At 38.8% G+C, this 17,213-nt stretch overlaps 1 protein-coding gene across 1 annotated transcript in view; it reads right to left on the reverse strand.

Moving 5' to 3' along the window:
- The window catches only part of RABEP1 (rabaptin, RAB GTPase binding effector protein 1), a 113,392-nt gene that overhangs the window by 38,302 nt on the left and 57,877 nt on the right, over nt 1-17,213 (reverse strand). Inside the window, 4 exon segments of the mRNA XM_023744058.1 lie at nt 1,935-2,113; nt 5,315-5,450; nt 11,605-11,724; nt 15,751-15,911. Coding sequence (XP_023599826.1) covers nt 1,935-2,113; nt 5,315-5,450; nt 11,605-11,724; nt 15,751-15,911 — 596 coding nt within the window.

Here is a 17,213-nt window from a genome sequence, read left to right on the forward strand (position 1 = left end):
CTGGATGAGAGAAAGAGAAGGGAAGAAAAGTTTAAAGGGAGCAGGTAGAGCTTAAAAGGAGAATGGGAAGAAGGAAGAAATGGGGGAGGGAGCAAAGCAGGTCCGAGGGAGGAAGTGAAGAAAAAAATTAAGGTGGGAAGGAAGGAAAAGGGGAGGGAGGGAGGAGTAAAGATAAAGGAAAAAAGGAATGTGGGGAGGGAGGGAGGGTAGGAGAAAGATGGGAAGAAGTATGATGGAACAGAAGTAGGAAATAAGGAGGAAAAAAAAGTTTATAAATGATGAGTCAGTAGGAAAAAGCCTTAAATAAAGAGAGAGAAAAATTGTGTGACAGGGAGAAGCCAATAAGGAAATCAAATACAATTGTGTGTGAAGGGGATAAGATTAAAAAATAAGTTAATAGGGGCGAACAGGCCGGCAGGAGAGGGCAGTAAGGGGGATCAGGCGGGCAGGGCAGGGCAGGGCAGTTAGGGGGATCAGGCAGGCAGGCAGAGTGGTTAGGACAGACAGGCAGGTGAGCGGTTAGGAGCCAGAGGTCCCGGATTGCAAGAGGGATGTCCAACTGCCTAAACTGGAGAGGGTGCAGGTCCTGGGTTCGATTCCAGTCAAGGGCACATGCCCAGGTTGCGGGCTTGATCCCCAGTAGGGGGTGTGCAGGAGGCAGCTGATCCATGATTCTCTCTCATCATTGATGTTTCAGTCTCTTTCTCCCTCTCCCTTTCTCTCTGATATCAATAAAAATATATTAAAAGAATAAAATAAAATATTTCTAATACCTAAAAAGCTTCTACACAGCCATCCTAGGGAAATAATTGTACGTATACACAATTAGCTGCAACAGTTTAAAATGACACACACAAAAGGAAACTATTTAGATGCTCACTACAAGAAGGATTAAATCAATTACAGTACATCCATGCTACCAGCTAACGAGAGACAGATCTCTGATGTGAAAATATATATGAGATAGCCCTAGCCGGTTTGGCTCAGTGGATAGAGCGTCAGCCTGCGAACTCAAGGGTCCCAGGTTCGATTCCTGTCAAGGGCATGTACCTTGGTTGCGGGCACATCCCCAGTAGGGGGTGTGCAGGAGGCAGCTGATTGATGTTTCTCTCTCATCGATGTTTCTAACTCTCTATCCCTCTCCCTTCCTCTCTGTAAAAAATCAATAAAATATATTTTTTTTTAAAAAAGAAAATATATATGAGATAATGCTTCTGAGAAAAGTAAGTTATAAAATAAGTAGTTATACTGTGATATCAGCTGTAGGAAACAAAGTTCTAAACATACACTAATAAATATACGACATGGTCTGGAAGACTATCTTCCAAGCTGATTACTCCCGATTTAAAAGTGGCTACTTCTGGGAAGGGAGGTGTGGGAGAGATGTCAAGAGACATCGTTTTTACTTCATCACTTTATATTTGTAATTTTACTTTGTACTTAAAAACAAAATATTTTTAACATGAGGACTTGTATAATTTTTAAATCATAAGAAGCGAACAGGATCTTGGGTATGCAGCACTCTAGACACCTGCCTTTACATATCACTCAGCCTCTCCATCCCACCCTGTCACCTTCTAAGAAGGCTTTTAGAGCAATTTCATGCAAGACCTGGCCTGGATTAACATACTTCAAGAGCCCTAGGGAAACTGGACAGAACTAGAGAGAAATAATTTCTCAGAAATATGCACAGTTGCATACTGCAGTCTGTAGCAGATCATTTCTAAACATGTTTTTCCTCCAGGTAAGGCCATTTCTAAAGTTGAAAAACAAAATCCCTCAAATGAACCTATGTTTTTTGAAATGGCATACATCACTTTATTTCAGGATTAAGTCAGTCTCTAATATACATAAAATAATGAAGTCACATGTATGTGAATGAGTGAGGATGCATTATCAACAAAGCAAGCAAGTCCCATAAAAATGCTACTCACCTGATCTTTCTTTTTCAGTTCTTCAACTTGTCGGAGCTGTTCTGAAGTTAGCACAATCTCCATTCTCTGCATGTCCCTCATCAGCAAACGCTGAGATTCCAGAAACTGGTCATTGGCCTTCTGCCACGTATGTTTTAACTGATTGTGTTGTTGTCGCTCTTGCTCCAAAAGATGGCAAACTGTAAGAATCCCCCAATCAAAAACCCTGAATTTCAATGGTAGGCAAGACAGTATTTCCCAAATTTCTTTGACAAAAAAATCTTTGCCACAGTGCCACCCACAAAGCAAGTGTTCTAGGGCAGCAGTTGCCAACCTTTCGGACCTCATGGACCACCAGTGATCCTTCGAGGGAATACACTTTGGGAAGCATTGCTCTAAAGGTCAAAGGTTTAGTAACCACTCATAAATCTGTTACCCAGGAATTCTTCTTGAGCCCATTTAGTTTTGACCTCTCAGGCTAAGTCAAAGAATCTTTGTAAATGCTTGTGTTGTTGATACTGATCAGTTCAACCTAAGCAAGAAACCTAAGAGACAACTCATATTTCTGACTTTTCCTGCCTCAGAAGCCTACTAATGGAACAGAAGCCTACTAACGCTGCCTCCTGTGCAATATGACACAGCCATTTTCTGCCTTAGATCAACCATCGTAACTTAGACAACTACAACAGCAGTCCCTTTGTTATTCTTCGCGCCATGAGGCTTACCCTCTCTATTCTATCCTCCACCCTGCTGTTAAATTGAACTTTCTAAAATGCAAAATTAATATTATCACTCGCAAGTTTAAAACCCTTCAGTGAAGCCAGGTACAAAGGCCATACATTGTATCATCCTATTTATATAGAAATCCAGAAGAGGCAAATCTATAGAGACAGAAAGTAGGTTAGTGGTTGCCAGGGGCTGGGAGGGAGGAGAGAATAGGGGATGTCTGGCAATGGATATAGAATTTTGGGGGGAATAAAATAAATGTTCTGAAATTAGAACTGTACACTTTAAAAGAGTGAACTTCATGGCATGCAAATTACATCTCAATAAAGTTGTTAATTAAGAAAAAAGATTTTAAACCCTTCAGAGGCTCCTTTCTGCCCACAGGATAAAATCCAAAATCTCTGTGGCGTGGCCCACGCCTACCTCTCCTGTTTCACATTTTGCATGCTACACCTCTTCTGCTGAACCACACTTCTTTTACTTCCTTATCTTGCTGTAGTTGTACCACATGCAAATGACCTCAAATATTATGTTCATCATTGACAAATACCTACTTTTCTTGCAAAACTCCACTTAAGAACAACTTCTTTGGCCCTAGCTGATTTGGCTCAGTGGATGGAGCATCAGCCTGCGGACTGAAGGGTCCCAGGTTTGATTCCAGTCAAGGGCACATGCCTGGGTTGTGGGCTCGATCCCCAGTAGGGGGTGTGCAGGAGGCAGCCAATCAGTGATTCTCATCATTGATGTTTCTATCTCTCCCTCTCCCTTCCTCTCTGAAATAAAAATAAAAAAAAATTTTTAAAGAAAGAACAACTTCTTTAAAGAAGCCTATTTATGGCACTGCTGCCTCCTAACACACCTCCAATCCTAGCACCTCTGATATGCAATTGCACTAACTTGGTTGTACTGTATATCTAATTCCACCAATTTAGGCTGTTGTTACCAATTTAGGCTGCTGCTTAAACTTTGTCATCTTTTCATTCAAATACTATTTTTTGGTAGGTTTCAGTATGGAAATTACTCTATCCACATACTCATTTTAGTGAAACTTCTCAGATACTTTTCCAGATATATTAGGAAAGTTTGTCAGTCTTATACTATTTCTGGAAGGGTTGGAGCACATAGTTTAAATAGCAATTCCTTTTTTTTTTTTTTTTAACATCCTTTCAGAATTTGGATGTCTTTTTCACTGCAGCAGCACATTTGAAAAATGTTTCTTGAAAGCCAAAGACTTGCTCAAGCTTTGGGTTATTTTCATAACATTTTATGAAATAATTCTGTACACTTATATAATTTCAGCTTTCCACTATTTAGGGAAAAAATACTAACTCATATGCAAACCTAAATTATTTACGGAAGAGTATATGTTTCACAGCATTTGATATACTTAAAAGTATTCACTGTAGGACTCTATCAATATAGTCTTAAACTTGCATATTAAAATGTGTTACTAGCATAACCTGCAACGAATGTAAGATTTCAATAGAGCGCATATAGTTGGATGAGGGAAAAAAATTAGATCTTTACTTTCACGAACCTCTAACTGAAATTTATCATTTCCTTCAATTATGAAATGTAGGCAACCAACCACAGTAAATATAATAATACCTATGACTTGATCACCAACAGAAGCCACAAATATCTTAATATATATATAACATTTATGCTCATAACTACTTCAAAATTATAAGTTGTTAGATGTGCTGCTAGACCTTGTTATTTAATGCATTATTGCAATAGCACATTTATTACTATACCACATATAGTTGGTTTCTTTTGTAATCCTATGTATTTTATGGATTAAAAACATTATTCTGAAAGGGCTTCACAAAATTTCCAAGAGTCCATGACACAAAAAAGTTAAGAACCCCAGGTGTACAGGACTCAGTAGAAGAATTAAAGACAAAAGTATATTTTTAGTTAAATGAGGAAAAGATGATCCTTCTTCCTCTGTCCTGGGAAAATAGTCAATTTCTGCATCTCTTCTCTGCTACCAAACTAGTGAAATCAAAATTGTCCCTTATAAATAGGGATGTTACTAAAGAACACCAGAATACATTATTTATATACATCACTTTTGCTAATCCATCTCTATCAAAATGGATCGAGGGTAAAAAAAAAAAAAAAAAAAAAATGGATCAAGGGCAAAAACAGTTTAAGCAGAAGTTCCCAGCCCTGTTATCTTTCAGCCAAAGCTCATGCCCTGTGAAGTTATCACCGGTCCTGTAAGAAAGAGAAGCCACTAATGATCTAACTATCTTTAGTAGACCTCAAATCTCCAGATTTTCATGGGAATATTCAAACCAACTGCGAAAGCTTAAATTAAACCACTAATATATTGGAATAGTATTTTAAGATTTGTTATTGTTTTGTTCATCAATATCACAGTTCTCTTAGAAACTAAGATAAAAAAAATACATAGAATATGCCCTAACCGGTTTGGCTCAGTGGATAGAGCGTTGACCTGTGGACTGAAGGGTCCCAGGTTCGATTCCGGTCAAGGACATGCACCTCGGTTGCGGGCACATCCCCAGTAGGGGGTGTGCATGAGGCAGCGATGTTTCTCTCTCATTGATGTTTCTAACTCTCTATCCCTCTCCCTTCCTCTCTGCAAAAAATCAATAAAATATATTTTAAAAAATTTTTTTAAAAAAACACATAGGATATATATTTACCTTCATGTAATTCTTTTCGCAGTTTCTCAGCATCTTCCTGTAGAACGGATTTCTGAGTATTTAAAACAGCTACATACATCTCTAGGTCAGTCCTACAAGATTTCTCAGCCTCCAGATAATGATTCAGTTCTTTAACCTGAAAGAAGATACATTCTATTAAACTACACTTATATAGAAAATTGGGAAAATAACTAACAGCCTACAATCAAACCACAAGAGTAAATATATAATTGAGATAACACATAAGTTTTGTATTTTCTTTTCAAAAAGGTAGTTCCAATTTGTATTCCCAGAGCAACAAATACATATGCTCATTTTATCTTATACTCACTAGCATCAGGCTGTTTTTATTTTAGACAGTAGTTACTTTCTAAAGTTAGAAATAACACCATACCTTTATAAGTTTGCTTTTCTTTGATTTCTAATGAGATGATTACAAATGCATTAATTTATAAAAAGAAGACATTTTCACAGGCGGAAGGAAAAAAGAGGAAGTCATGAGGGGGAAAATAACTGGTCTTATACCATAACAAACACAAATAGGAAGGCAAATGCAGAATACTTTTTAAAATCACAACTTAAAAAAAAACCTGCTTTACTTCTGTTAGCAATCAACTATATTGTTCAAATGTTAACAATTTAGTCTAAATCTGAAACAGTTATAACCAAAATAAAATGCAATCTTGCCATAGAAAGTGATTATAGAATCACCTGTTTCACCCTTAGAGACCGTCCATTCATTAGCCTTTAGTTAACTTTCATGTGGCATTACAAATCGTTTTTCTAACCATTATGTCTAATTTAATTTTCAAGGTCATTATCATGCCTTTTATCTTCACACTTCTTCAAACATGAAATAGCTGACTGATCTGTTTTCAGTTATCTTTACTCCTAGATATTCATTCAATACAGTAATACTGGTCACAGACTTAAGATAATTATTTAAAGCTGCCATTTGATGCTTCACTGGAGGTTGTCAGCCAATCAGAAAGATACTAACCAAGCATGACAAAGTGCTGGCTGTTGTGAGGCATTTTCCTATTATTACCTGGAGAGAATAATTGTTCAGTTGATGGTAAAAGAGTCAATGCAGCAGATACAAAATAGTAGTATATACCACTAACTCTACCAGTTATTACTTCTTAGAACAAATATTTGACTCAATTAACATTAAATGTCTAACATTCAAAGGCTATTGAGCAGCACTCTGGGAAAATAGTGGCAATGGTGGAACAGTACATGAATTTCCTTGAATTCCACATGTCCTAACAGAGTTAACTAAAATTAGAAAACCAGCCCTAGCTGGTGTGGCTGGGTTGGGCATCATTTGCCAGTTGGATTTCCAGTCAAGTAGGTAGGGGAGCGTGCAGGAGGCAGCCAATCCGTCTTTCCCACTCACATCGATGTTTCTTGCTCTCTCCCTCTCCCTTCTTCTCTCTCAAAAAATCAATTTTAAAAAATCTTACAAAAATAAAATAACAGCCCAGACGGTGTGGCTCAGTCAACTGATGATTTTCTCTCCTTTCCTCTCCCTGAAATCAATAAAAATATATTTTTTAAAAAACTAACAAAACCAAAAACACATGGATATCTAAAAGAAAACAAAACCAAGTGATAAACAGAAGGTGGGGACAAACCACTGAAAGCTACCTATATGGACTTATGTAGTACAATTATCTATGCAAGAGAAAGTAGCAAAAAGCAACAAGAACCCCCTAACAGTCAACTGAGGCTCCAACTTGACACAGCAGCTAGGACTGGGAAAAGTTCCACACACTCAAACAGGGAGTGAACACAACACGTTTTTTTTTTTAAGAGACAGAGGGAAGAAGAGAGATAGATAGAAACATGGATAAGAAACAGCATCAATCGGCTGCCTCCTGCACGCCCCCCACTGGGGACTGAGCTCGAAACCTGGGCATGTGACATGACTGGGAATTGAACCAGTGACTTTTGGTTCCTGGATCAACACTCAACTGGTGAGCCACACTGGCCAGGCTGAACACAACAAATTTGTAATGTAATCTGGCTACGGTAAAATGGTATCCCATTTTCACTTACATTTCCCTAATTTCTAGTGAAGTTCAATATTTTTTCACATTCTTTGACTATTGTGATTTCCTCTTTTGTGAACTGCTTGTTCATATTCTTATTTCTCTACTGGGCCATTTGTCACTTGTGGGCTAGGCAATTTTTATTAAGTTTGGATACTAATCTTTTGTCAGGTATTTGGGGTATAGATAGATAACTTCTAACTCTATAGCTCTTTAACTTTGGGTGTGACATTTTTTTAAAAATTTTATATTCTAAGGTAGGCAAATTTGTCAATCATTTCTTTCACAGACAATATTTTTGTCTTATTTAAGAAATGTTTTTGTCCCCCAAATAACATTCTCTTTATTTAACATAGGAAAGTTTTAAGGATTTACTTTTCACTCTTATGGTTTTTAATTCATTAAAATTATTTGTAAAGTGTGAGGTAGAAAGTTTATTTCACTTAATTCCATATTTATAACTAATTATTTTTAAAGCCTATTTGTTAACAACCCTTTCTTTTCCCATTGATTTGTAATGCCACATGTCATATATCAAATTTTCATATATGAGTATTTTTGGGTTCTCTAGTCTGTTTCACTGGTCTATTTGTTTACCCCTAAATCAATAACAAACTATCTTAATTACAGTAGCTTTACTATGTGTTAATATCTGGTAGGTAGGGCAAGTCTCCTCATCTTGCCTTCTTAAAATTTTGCTGGATATATTTCTGATCCTTTGCTTGTCTGTATGAATTCTAGAATTTACTCACCAAGTTTCTTATTGGATTTTTTAGTGGAATTCTGAATTTATAGATTATTTTTCAGATATACTGTCTGCTTATTTTGGTTGTCACAAGGTAGTTTTATTTACTTGCAGTAAGTAAAGGAGACAGGAGATTCACATTCAAAGCTCTGTCTCCCTGAAGAAGAAGCCTTAGCCATTCCTTATATACACACTGTTTGGTTAATTATACATTGATTTCTTCTTTGCAGTTGGTTACATTTTTCATTGAGCTCCTGTTAAGCTCATCCTGTTTACAACTGCATCTGCAAAATATTCCATGACAACCCAAGGCTCCTAAGTATATGCCTGCTTTACATTACATTAACTTTTCATTAAGGAACACATATGTATTCAGATCTTCATTTTTAATACAGGGTGGGGCAAAAGTACATTTACAACTGTGTGCACAAAGAAAGTTTATTCTTGTACTAGAGGCCCGGTGCATGAAAATTCATGCACTGGACGGGGGGGGGGGGGGGGGGGGTCCCTCAGCCAGGGCTGCCCCCTCTCACAGTCCAGGACCCCTCAGGGGCAAGAGGCGACCTGGTGATCAGGGGAAGGCGACGCCCCCATCACACCTCTGCTGCTGCCACTGCTGGCAGCGCAAGCCTCAGCTGGCCCTGGTTACCTGAGCCTCGGGCGGGCCTGGGCGGCTGGGCAGCCGACATCGAGGCTTGACTGCACCTTGGGCCCTCCCTGGGCAGCTGGGAGGCTGAGGGCGGGTCTGGCCGCACCATGTGCCTGCCACCCCCGGCGGGGCTGAAAGGACTGGGGGACTCCAGCAGGGCTGAGGGGACTGGGTGCTGCCATCTTGTGGCTATGGGCACTGCCATCTTTGTGACGGTGTGATGGTCAATTTGCATTATTCCATCTTTATTAGATAGGATTATTATTTATTAATTATTGTATTACTAGAGGCCTGTTGCACGAAGAGATTCGTGCAATAGGCCTTCCTTTCCCCTGGCTGCTGGCACCGATTTCCTCCGGCACCCGGCACCCAGGCCTTTGCTCTGGCAGGGCTCCGGCTGGAGCCGGGCCCCGGAGCCATGAGGCTTTCACTGCTCCGCCGGCCCCGGGGCTGTCGCTGCTCTGGCCCCCGGGCTGTCAGGCTTTGCTCCACTGCTTAGAGCCTATGTATGCAAATTAACCACCATCTTTGTTAATTTGCATACTTTCCTGATTGGCTGGTTAGCATAGCAAAGGTACAGTCAATTTACATGTTTGTCTATTATTAGGTAAGATTTTCCGTACAACCAACTATAAACCTACTTTTGCTCCACCCTATACATTCCATAAAGATCTTGCCCATTTTTTTTAATTAAATCTTTATTGTTCAGATTACATTTGTTCCTCTTTTTTTCCCCCCCATAACTCCCCTCCTCCCAGTTCCCGCCCCACCCTCTGCCCTCACTCCCCACCCAGTCCTCATCCATAGGTGCACGATTTTTGTCCAGTCTCTTCCCGCATCTCCAACTCCCCTTTCCCCCACAAGAATAGTCAGTCCATTCCCTTTCTATGTCCCTGATTCATTATAATCACCAGTTCATTCTGTACATCAGATTATTTATTCACTTGATTCTTAGATTCACTTGTTGATAGATGCATGTATGTTGTTCATAATTTGTATCTTTACCTTTTTCTTCTTCTTCCTCTTCTTAAAGGATACCTTTCAGCATTTCATATAATACTGGTTTGGGGGTGATGAACTCCTTTAGCTTTTCCTTATCTGTGAAGCTCTTTATCTGACCTTCAATTCTGAATGATAGCTTTGCTGGATAAAGTAGTCTTGGTTGTAGGTTCTTGGTATTCATCACTTTGAATATTTCTTGCCATTCCCTTCTGGCCTACAAAGTTTCTGTTGAGAAATCAGCTGACAGTCGTATGTGTATTCCCTTGTAGGTAATTGAGTCTCTTTCTGTTGCTGCTTTTAAGATTCTTTGTCTTTTGCTCTTGGCATTTTAATTATGATGTGTCTTGGTGTGGTCCTCTTTGGATTCCTTTTGTTTGGGGTTCTCTGCGCTTCTTGGACCTGTAAGTCCCATTTCTTTCATCAGGTGGGGGAAGTTTTCTGTCATTATTTCTTCAAATAGGTTTTCAATATCTTGCTGTCTCTCATCTTCTGGTACCCCTATAATTCTGATGTTGGTGCGTTTGAAACTGTCCCAGAGGCTCCTTACACTATCTTCGTATTTTCGGATTCTTTTTTCATTTTGCTTTACCAGTTGGGTGATTTTTGCTTCTTCGCATTTCAAATCTTTGACTTGATTCTTGCGCTCCTCTGGTCTGCTGTTGGGTGTCTGTATAATATTCTTTATTTCAGTCAGTGAATGCTTAATTTCTAGTTGGTTCTTTATCACAACATCGAGGGTCTCATTAGATTTCTTGAGGCTCTCATCAAGTTTATCGGCAGTTTCTAGCAACTTATGGAAAGCCCTCAAAAGTGCGTTTTTTAGCTCTATATCCTCCATTTCTGTCATGTTTTTTTGTCTCCGCATTTTTTATGCTTTCTTGGTGCACCCCCTTGTGGTCTTTGTGCGCAGTCTTGTTGTAGTTAAGCCTTAATTGTTGTCAGATCTTGCCCATTTTTGTTTAGATGTATTCTAGGTAAATTATATACAATAGTTCCCCATATCTGTGAGGGTACATTCCAAGACCCCTAGTGGATGCCTGAAACCAAGGATAGTATTTAACCATATACATAGTATATTTTTTCCTATACATACATACATATACTTTGTAGCTTCTCTTTGGCATATCTAAATTGTTAGCATCACTACTGTTGTCTTTTGGGGATATTATTAATTAAAATAAGGGTTACTTGAACTTAAGCACTGTTATACCACAGTGTGATACTGAAAACTGAGACAACTACTAAGTGACTAACAGGCAGGTAACTGATACAGCATGGATATGCTGGACAAAGGGACCATTCACATCCTGGGCATGACAGAGTGGGAAGATGTGTGATTTCATCACCTCAGAACAACACACAATTTCATCACCACAGAACAGCATTGACCTATGAATCAGGAGGTCACGGTTCAATTCCTGGTCAGGATACATGGCCAGGTTGCGGGCTCGATTCCCAGGGTGGGGCGTGCAGGAGGCAGCCGATCAATGATTCTCTTTCATCATTGGTGTGTTTTTTTTCCTCTCTCCCTTCCTCTCTGAAATCAATAAAATATATATATTTTTTTAAAAAAGAAACTGAATGAGATCAGGTCTCATTCTGATAAGAAAATAAACACTAACTTTGTAACAAAGCAGCATCAACATCACTACTGTGATTATTTATAATACTACAAGGACAAAATCATCTCCTGGCATTTTTTTTGCATTTTAAAGAAAGTGAGATTCTCAAGATAAATAGTCTAAATTACAGTTTTTACCCTCTTAGTGATTCTAACTTTGCCCTTGGCATTAGAGTAGCATCTTGGGTTTTAAGTAAATGAATAACAATGTTTCAAAACCTTTGAGGCTTCCAGCTCTTTAACCTTGTCTTCAGCCTCTGTCAGTTTATCTTTCAAAGCTGCAATTTCCTTCTCCATGGGCATCACAACAGACCGAAGTTTTTCAGCATCTTCTTGGGCCTACGGTTAAAAAGAATTAAATACTTCAACTTATTGACTTATTGCTTTTCTAAGAAATGACCCACCCACTTGTTAAAATTAGTATAATAAATAAGTCTTGAAGCACTCACAAAAATAAACCATATCTAACTTTAAATGTTGCATTACTTTAAATGTCAAGTCATAATCATAGTTTTGCATGTATTCCATCTAATATTTGGAAGAAAATGAATTCACCATGACACTTTTGACTTTTTAATTAATTAATTGAGTTGGAAAATATTCTATGTATAAAAGGAAATACACACAATATTTTTTAATAATTCTGGTTACTAAATTAATGAAACCATAATTTCTTACAACTACTGAAAAGACTATTTTTTAAACATTAAAAAATAGAACAATGTATTTTCTAAAATATTAGAAAATTATGTTGCAATAAAAAGGCTTTCATCCGGTTATTTAAACAGAGAAGTTTAAATCTTTTTACTTTTGACATTTAAATGAAACAAACCCAAAGAATGACATCTAAAAATATTGTGCTGTTTTGCATCCTTCATTCTTAAAAATATGGATTAAAAGGAAACAAGATCCATAAACTAGTTAACTGGTGAGAAACTTACATATCTATAAATATAAAAGGCTAAGCGACCAGCCAACTGGCCAACCAGCCGGTAGCTATGACATACACTGACCACCAGGGGGCAGACACTCAACGCGGGAGCTGCCGAGCTGCGGTGACTTGGCAGCAGCAGTTTTCGGGTGATGCACCCGGGAACCAGAGAAGAAGGAGCCCAATTTCTCATGATTCCTCTTGCACTCCGGGACCCCTCGGGGGATTGTCAGAGAGCCAGTTTCGGCCCAATCTCTGCAGGCCAGGCCAAGGGACCCCACCTGCTGGAGGGACCCCAACTCACTCTGCAGATGCCCTTCGAGCCGCAGCATAGGCCCAGGTGCGGCCGGCAGGGGAGGGACCATGGGAGGTTGACTCTAGGGTGTGTCCGGCCCATCTCGCCCAGTCCCGCCCCACCAGCCACCTCCTGGGACTGCCTGCATTAATTAGTCCCTGCATCAGAGGGACTAATTAATTTCCTTTCAATGTGCACGAATCTGTGTACCAGGACACTAGTATATATATAAACTGGAATAAAGGCAGAAAGTTAGCTGTTTTCCTCATCTATACATATAAAAGGGTAATATGCAAAGTGTCCCCTCAGGAGTTCGACCAGGAGACTGGGATTTCGATCGCTCACTATGACGTGCACTGACCATCAGGGGACAGCATGGAATGAAGGAAGGCCCTGGCCAGCAGCTGACAGCCAGGGAAGGGAGGACCCAGCCGGCAGCCAGAAGGAAGGCCCCAGCCAGCAGCCAGAAGGCCCTGATTGGCCCTGATCACCGGACAGGCCTAGGGACCCTAATCGTGCACGAATTTAATGCACCACGTCTCTAGCAGTAAAAAGAAAAAGTAACCTTATTCACTAAATATAATATATGCCCAAATGTGAGTGGAGATTTTTTCCCTAGAAAACATTTCTCAGAAAAGAGAAGGAGCCCTAACCGGTTTGGCTCAGTGGATAGAGCATCGGCCTGCGGACTCAAGGGTCCCGGGTTCGATTCCGGTCAAGGGCATGTACCTTGGTTGCGGGCACATCCCCAGTGGGGAGTGTGCAGGAGGCAGCTGATCATGTTTCTCTCTCATCGATGTTTCTAACTCTCTATCCCTCTCCTTTCCTCTCTGTAAAATAAAATATATTAAAAAAAAAAAAAGAAAAGAGAAGGATTCAATTTTTTTTCCCAGTTTTTATAGTCATTTCGTCATTTATCTTATTTCATACTAAGTCCTGTTTGGAAGGCATGTAAATTTAATTACCTTCAGTCAAGACTAATTGGTGATAGAGGTCAGCTAATAAAAATCAGCAGGAAAAAACCAGGAAGCACAGAGAAGCCCAAACAAAAGGAATCCATCTTTTGGAAACCACAAAAGGAAACCACACCAAGACACATCATAATTAAAATCCAAGAGCAAAAGACAAAGAGAGAATCTTAAAAGCAGCAAGAGAAAAAACAGTTAGTTACCTACAAGGGAGTATCCATATGATTGTCAGCTGATTTCTCAATAGAAACTATGCAGGCCAGAAGGGAGTGGCAAGAAATATTCAAAGTGATGAATGCCAAGAACCTACAACCAAGATTACTTTACCCATCAAAGCTATCATTCAGAATTGAAGGTCAGATAAAGAGCTTCACAGATAAGGAAAAGCTAAAGGAGTTTATCACCACCAAACCAGTATTATATGAAATGCTTAAAGGTATCCTTTAAGAAGAGGAAGAAGAAGATAAAGATAAAAATTATGAACAACAAATACATATCTATCAACAAGTGAATCTAAAAATCAAGTGAATAAATTATCTGACAAGGGGGAGAAACCAAGATGGCGGCATAGGTAAACACCTGAAATTGCTGCCTCGCACAACCACTTCAAAAATACAACTAAAAGACAAAATGGACATCATCCAGAACCACAGGAAGGCTAGCTGAGTGGAAATTCTACAACTAGAAGGAAAGAGAAAAGCCCACTGAGACTCAGAGGAAGGTGTGGAAGTAAAGTGCAGAGGCACGGAGGCACAGACAGAAAGGGCTGGCAACTGAGGGTGCGATTGTTGCCCAGTGGTTAGAGCGTCAGCCTGCACACTGAAGGGTCTCGGTTTTGATTCCCAGTCAAAGACACATACTTCGGTTGTGAGTTCATTGTGAGCCCCAAATACGGTGGGGTCGGGGGGGGGGGGGAGAGGGTTGTATAGGAGGCAACCAATCAATGTGTCTCTCTCACATTGATGTTTGTCTCTCTCTCCCTCTCTCTCTTCCTCTCCCTCCTCCTCTCCCTTCCACTCTCTCTAAAAAAATATCAATAGAAAAATATCCTCGGGTGAGGATTAACAAAAAAATAAAAATAAAATAGAAAATGTAATTAAATAGTCTTTATATGGACCATGAATTAGGAACCAAAGAGTATGATTAATCTGATTGAAAAGTCAAATTCTAATTATTAGTTTATATAATATGTGATTTAAAATATATGTATGCCTATAAACTAATAATGTAAAAGTTTATATAATCAAACTGGCTAAAAGTGTTGTTGTTTTTCAATATATATTTTTTATTGATTTCAGAGAGGAAGGGAGAGGGAGAGAGAAAGATAGAAACATCAATGATGAGAGAGAATCATTGATTGGCTGCCTCCTGCATGCCCCCTATTGGGGACCAAGCCCACAACCCGGGCATGTGCCCTTGACCAGAATCGAACATGGACCACTCAATTCACAAGCTAATTCTCTATCCACTGAGCCAAACCAGCCAGGGCTGGCCAAAGTGTTTTAAATGTTCTCAATAATAAAATGTTTCACCTTGTATTTAGTTGGTCTATGTTCAGGCACTATGGTAATATGTTCAAGCATAATATACAGTACCTTTATCACAAAGGAACTAAGGTATACTGAGGAAGAAAGAAAATCAAAAATGAAATCTTTGGTTTAAACACAATCACCAAGCAACAACACTCATTCAACAAATATTTATTGAACATCTATGTACTAGATACTATTCTAGGTATTTAAGATACACAAATAAACAAGACTCCTGCCCTCATGAAGCATATATTCTAGCAAGGAGAGAAAGGCATTAAACAATAAAAATAATAAATAGGTGAATGCTATGTATATTATAAAATATGCACTATGGAAAATGAAAAATTAGAATAGAATATGGGTAATCAGAGGAGGAAGGTGGATAAGTTATAATGTTAAATAGGCAGGTCAGGAGAAGCCTCATGAGGAGACATTTAGTCAAAGATTTGAAGGTGAGGGAGTTTCCCATACAAATATTTGGGGAAAGGGCATCAAATCATTCAGTACTATATTTAGGTTTGTATCCAAATAATTCCTCCAACAAAAAACATAAAAGTACATCTTCTATTACCATAATAATATTAAAGCATCTTGCATTTGGATTCAAATATATCTACAGATAAATAGATTCCTTCATACCTTTTTCATTTCATTTTCTAAATTTTCTTCCTCTTGACCTTCAGACAACCTTCTCCTTAAATCAGCGATTTCCCTCTCTGCAGATTCTCGATACTGTGCCCACTGTGTTCGTTCCTGTTCCAGGCGAAGGTGGAACTGATGCTCATAGTCACGAACTGTTTCTACAACACACCACCAAATATTTCATGTCTAAGCATTATGAAAAAAAATGTTCTGGTACACTAAAATTTAAGTAGTTACATAAAGAGCTTTTGCCTAATTTCTGGAAATCTTTTAATTCACTAAAAAAATTAACTACATTTCTAGTTATTATGTGTAAAAATTTTGCTAAGGGCTTTCATCATCTCTAATCTTCAAATAACCTGTGTCACATTATTTTACAGAAGAGGAAAGCTTAGGAAAGGTTACATACTCTGGCCAATGTTTGCTTTTCTGAGGCAGACTGAAGGAGGAGCAGTCATTTTCAGCCATGAGGCAAAATGAGGTTGAAAACCACACATAAGGAAGAAGGAACAGAATGGAGACTAGAACACTGGGAACATTATGGAACCACTGTAACCAGCTATAGATTACCTACCTCTGGGTTTCTTCTTCTGTAAGTAAAATATACTCCTATTTGTGTAAGCCACTATAGTCAGCATTGTTACAGAGGCTCTGAGTAATCCCTAAGTGATAGCCACAAACTCAGAAATATGGCTAGACTTAACCAGCCTTCTTACAAAGAGCAGTAAGGCAAAAATGACACATAACTGCTAAGTCGGAAGAAGAAAAGTTATCACTATTTCACATTTATAATAAAACTAATTTCAGGAACCCAAAGATTCAGCGGCAACTTCATTTCGATATCATCTTCTCAGAAACTGCAGGAAGTAATTAAGCACTAGTGCAACAGCAGATAGAAACTAAATTACTACTCTTCCTTTCCAGCGGTTCTCAACTGTGGGTCGAGACCCCTTTGGGGGTCAAACGACCCTTTCACAGGGGTTGCCTAAGACCATCCTGGATATCAGATATTTACATTACAATTCATAACAGTAGCAACATTACAGTTATGAAGTAGCAATGAAAATAATTTTATGGTTGGGTCACAACATGAGGAACTATTTAAAGGGCCAGAAGGTTGAGAACCACTGCTTTAGACCAAGGGTCACAAGCTGGCAGCCCATAAAGCCTATTCTAACCCATAGGCCATTCTATTTCATAAACTGCAGAAAAAATTTCACAAAAAATCCAAATTTTTCTTAAAAATGTAAAAGATGTGACAACACTGGACTGGATGGGCAATAATTAGCTGGAATAAATGTAAATAATAAGTTTACTCTTTGCACTGGAGATCTCTCCAGTTCTACATACTCCTGTGCCCATACAGCTTTATTCATTGGCATTACTTGCCTGACTTTTTTTTTTTTAGATTTTTTTCCCATTATTGATTAAGGTATTACAAATGTGTCCTTATCCCCCCA

Source organism: Myotis lucifugus, unplaced genomic scaffold, assembly GCF_000147115.1.
Source record: "Myotis lucifugus unplaced genomic scaffold, Myoluc2.0 scaffold_426, whole genome shotgun sequence".
Classification (NCBI taxonomy): Eukaryota; Metazoa; Chordata; class Mammalia; order Chiroptera; family Vespertilionidae; genus Myotis; species Myotis lucifugus.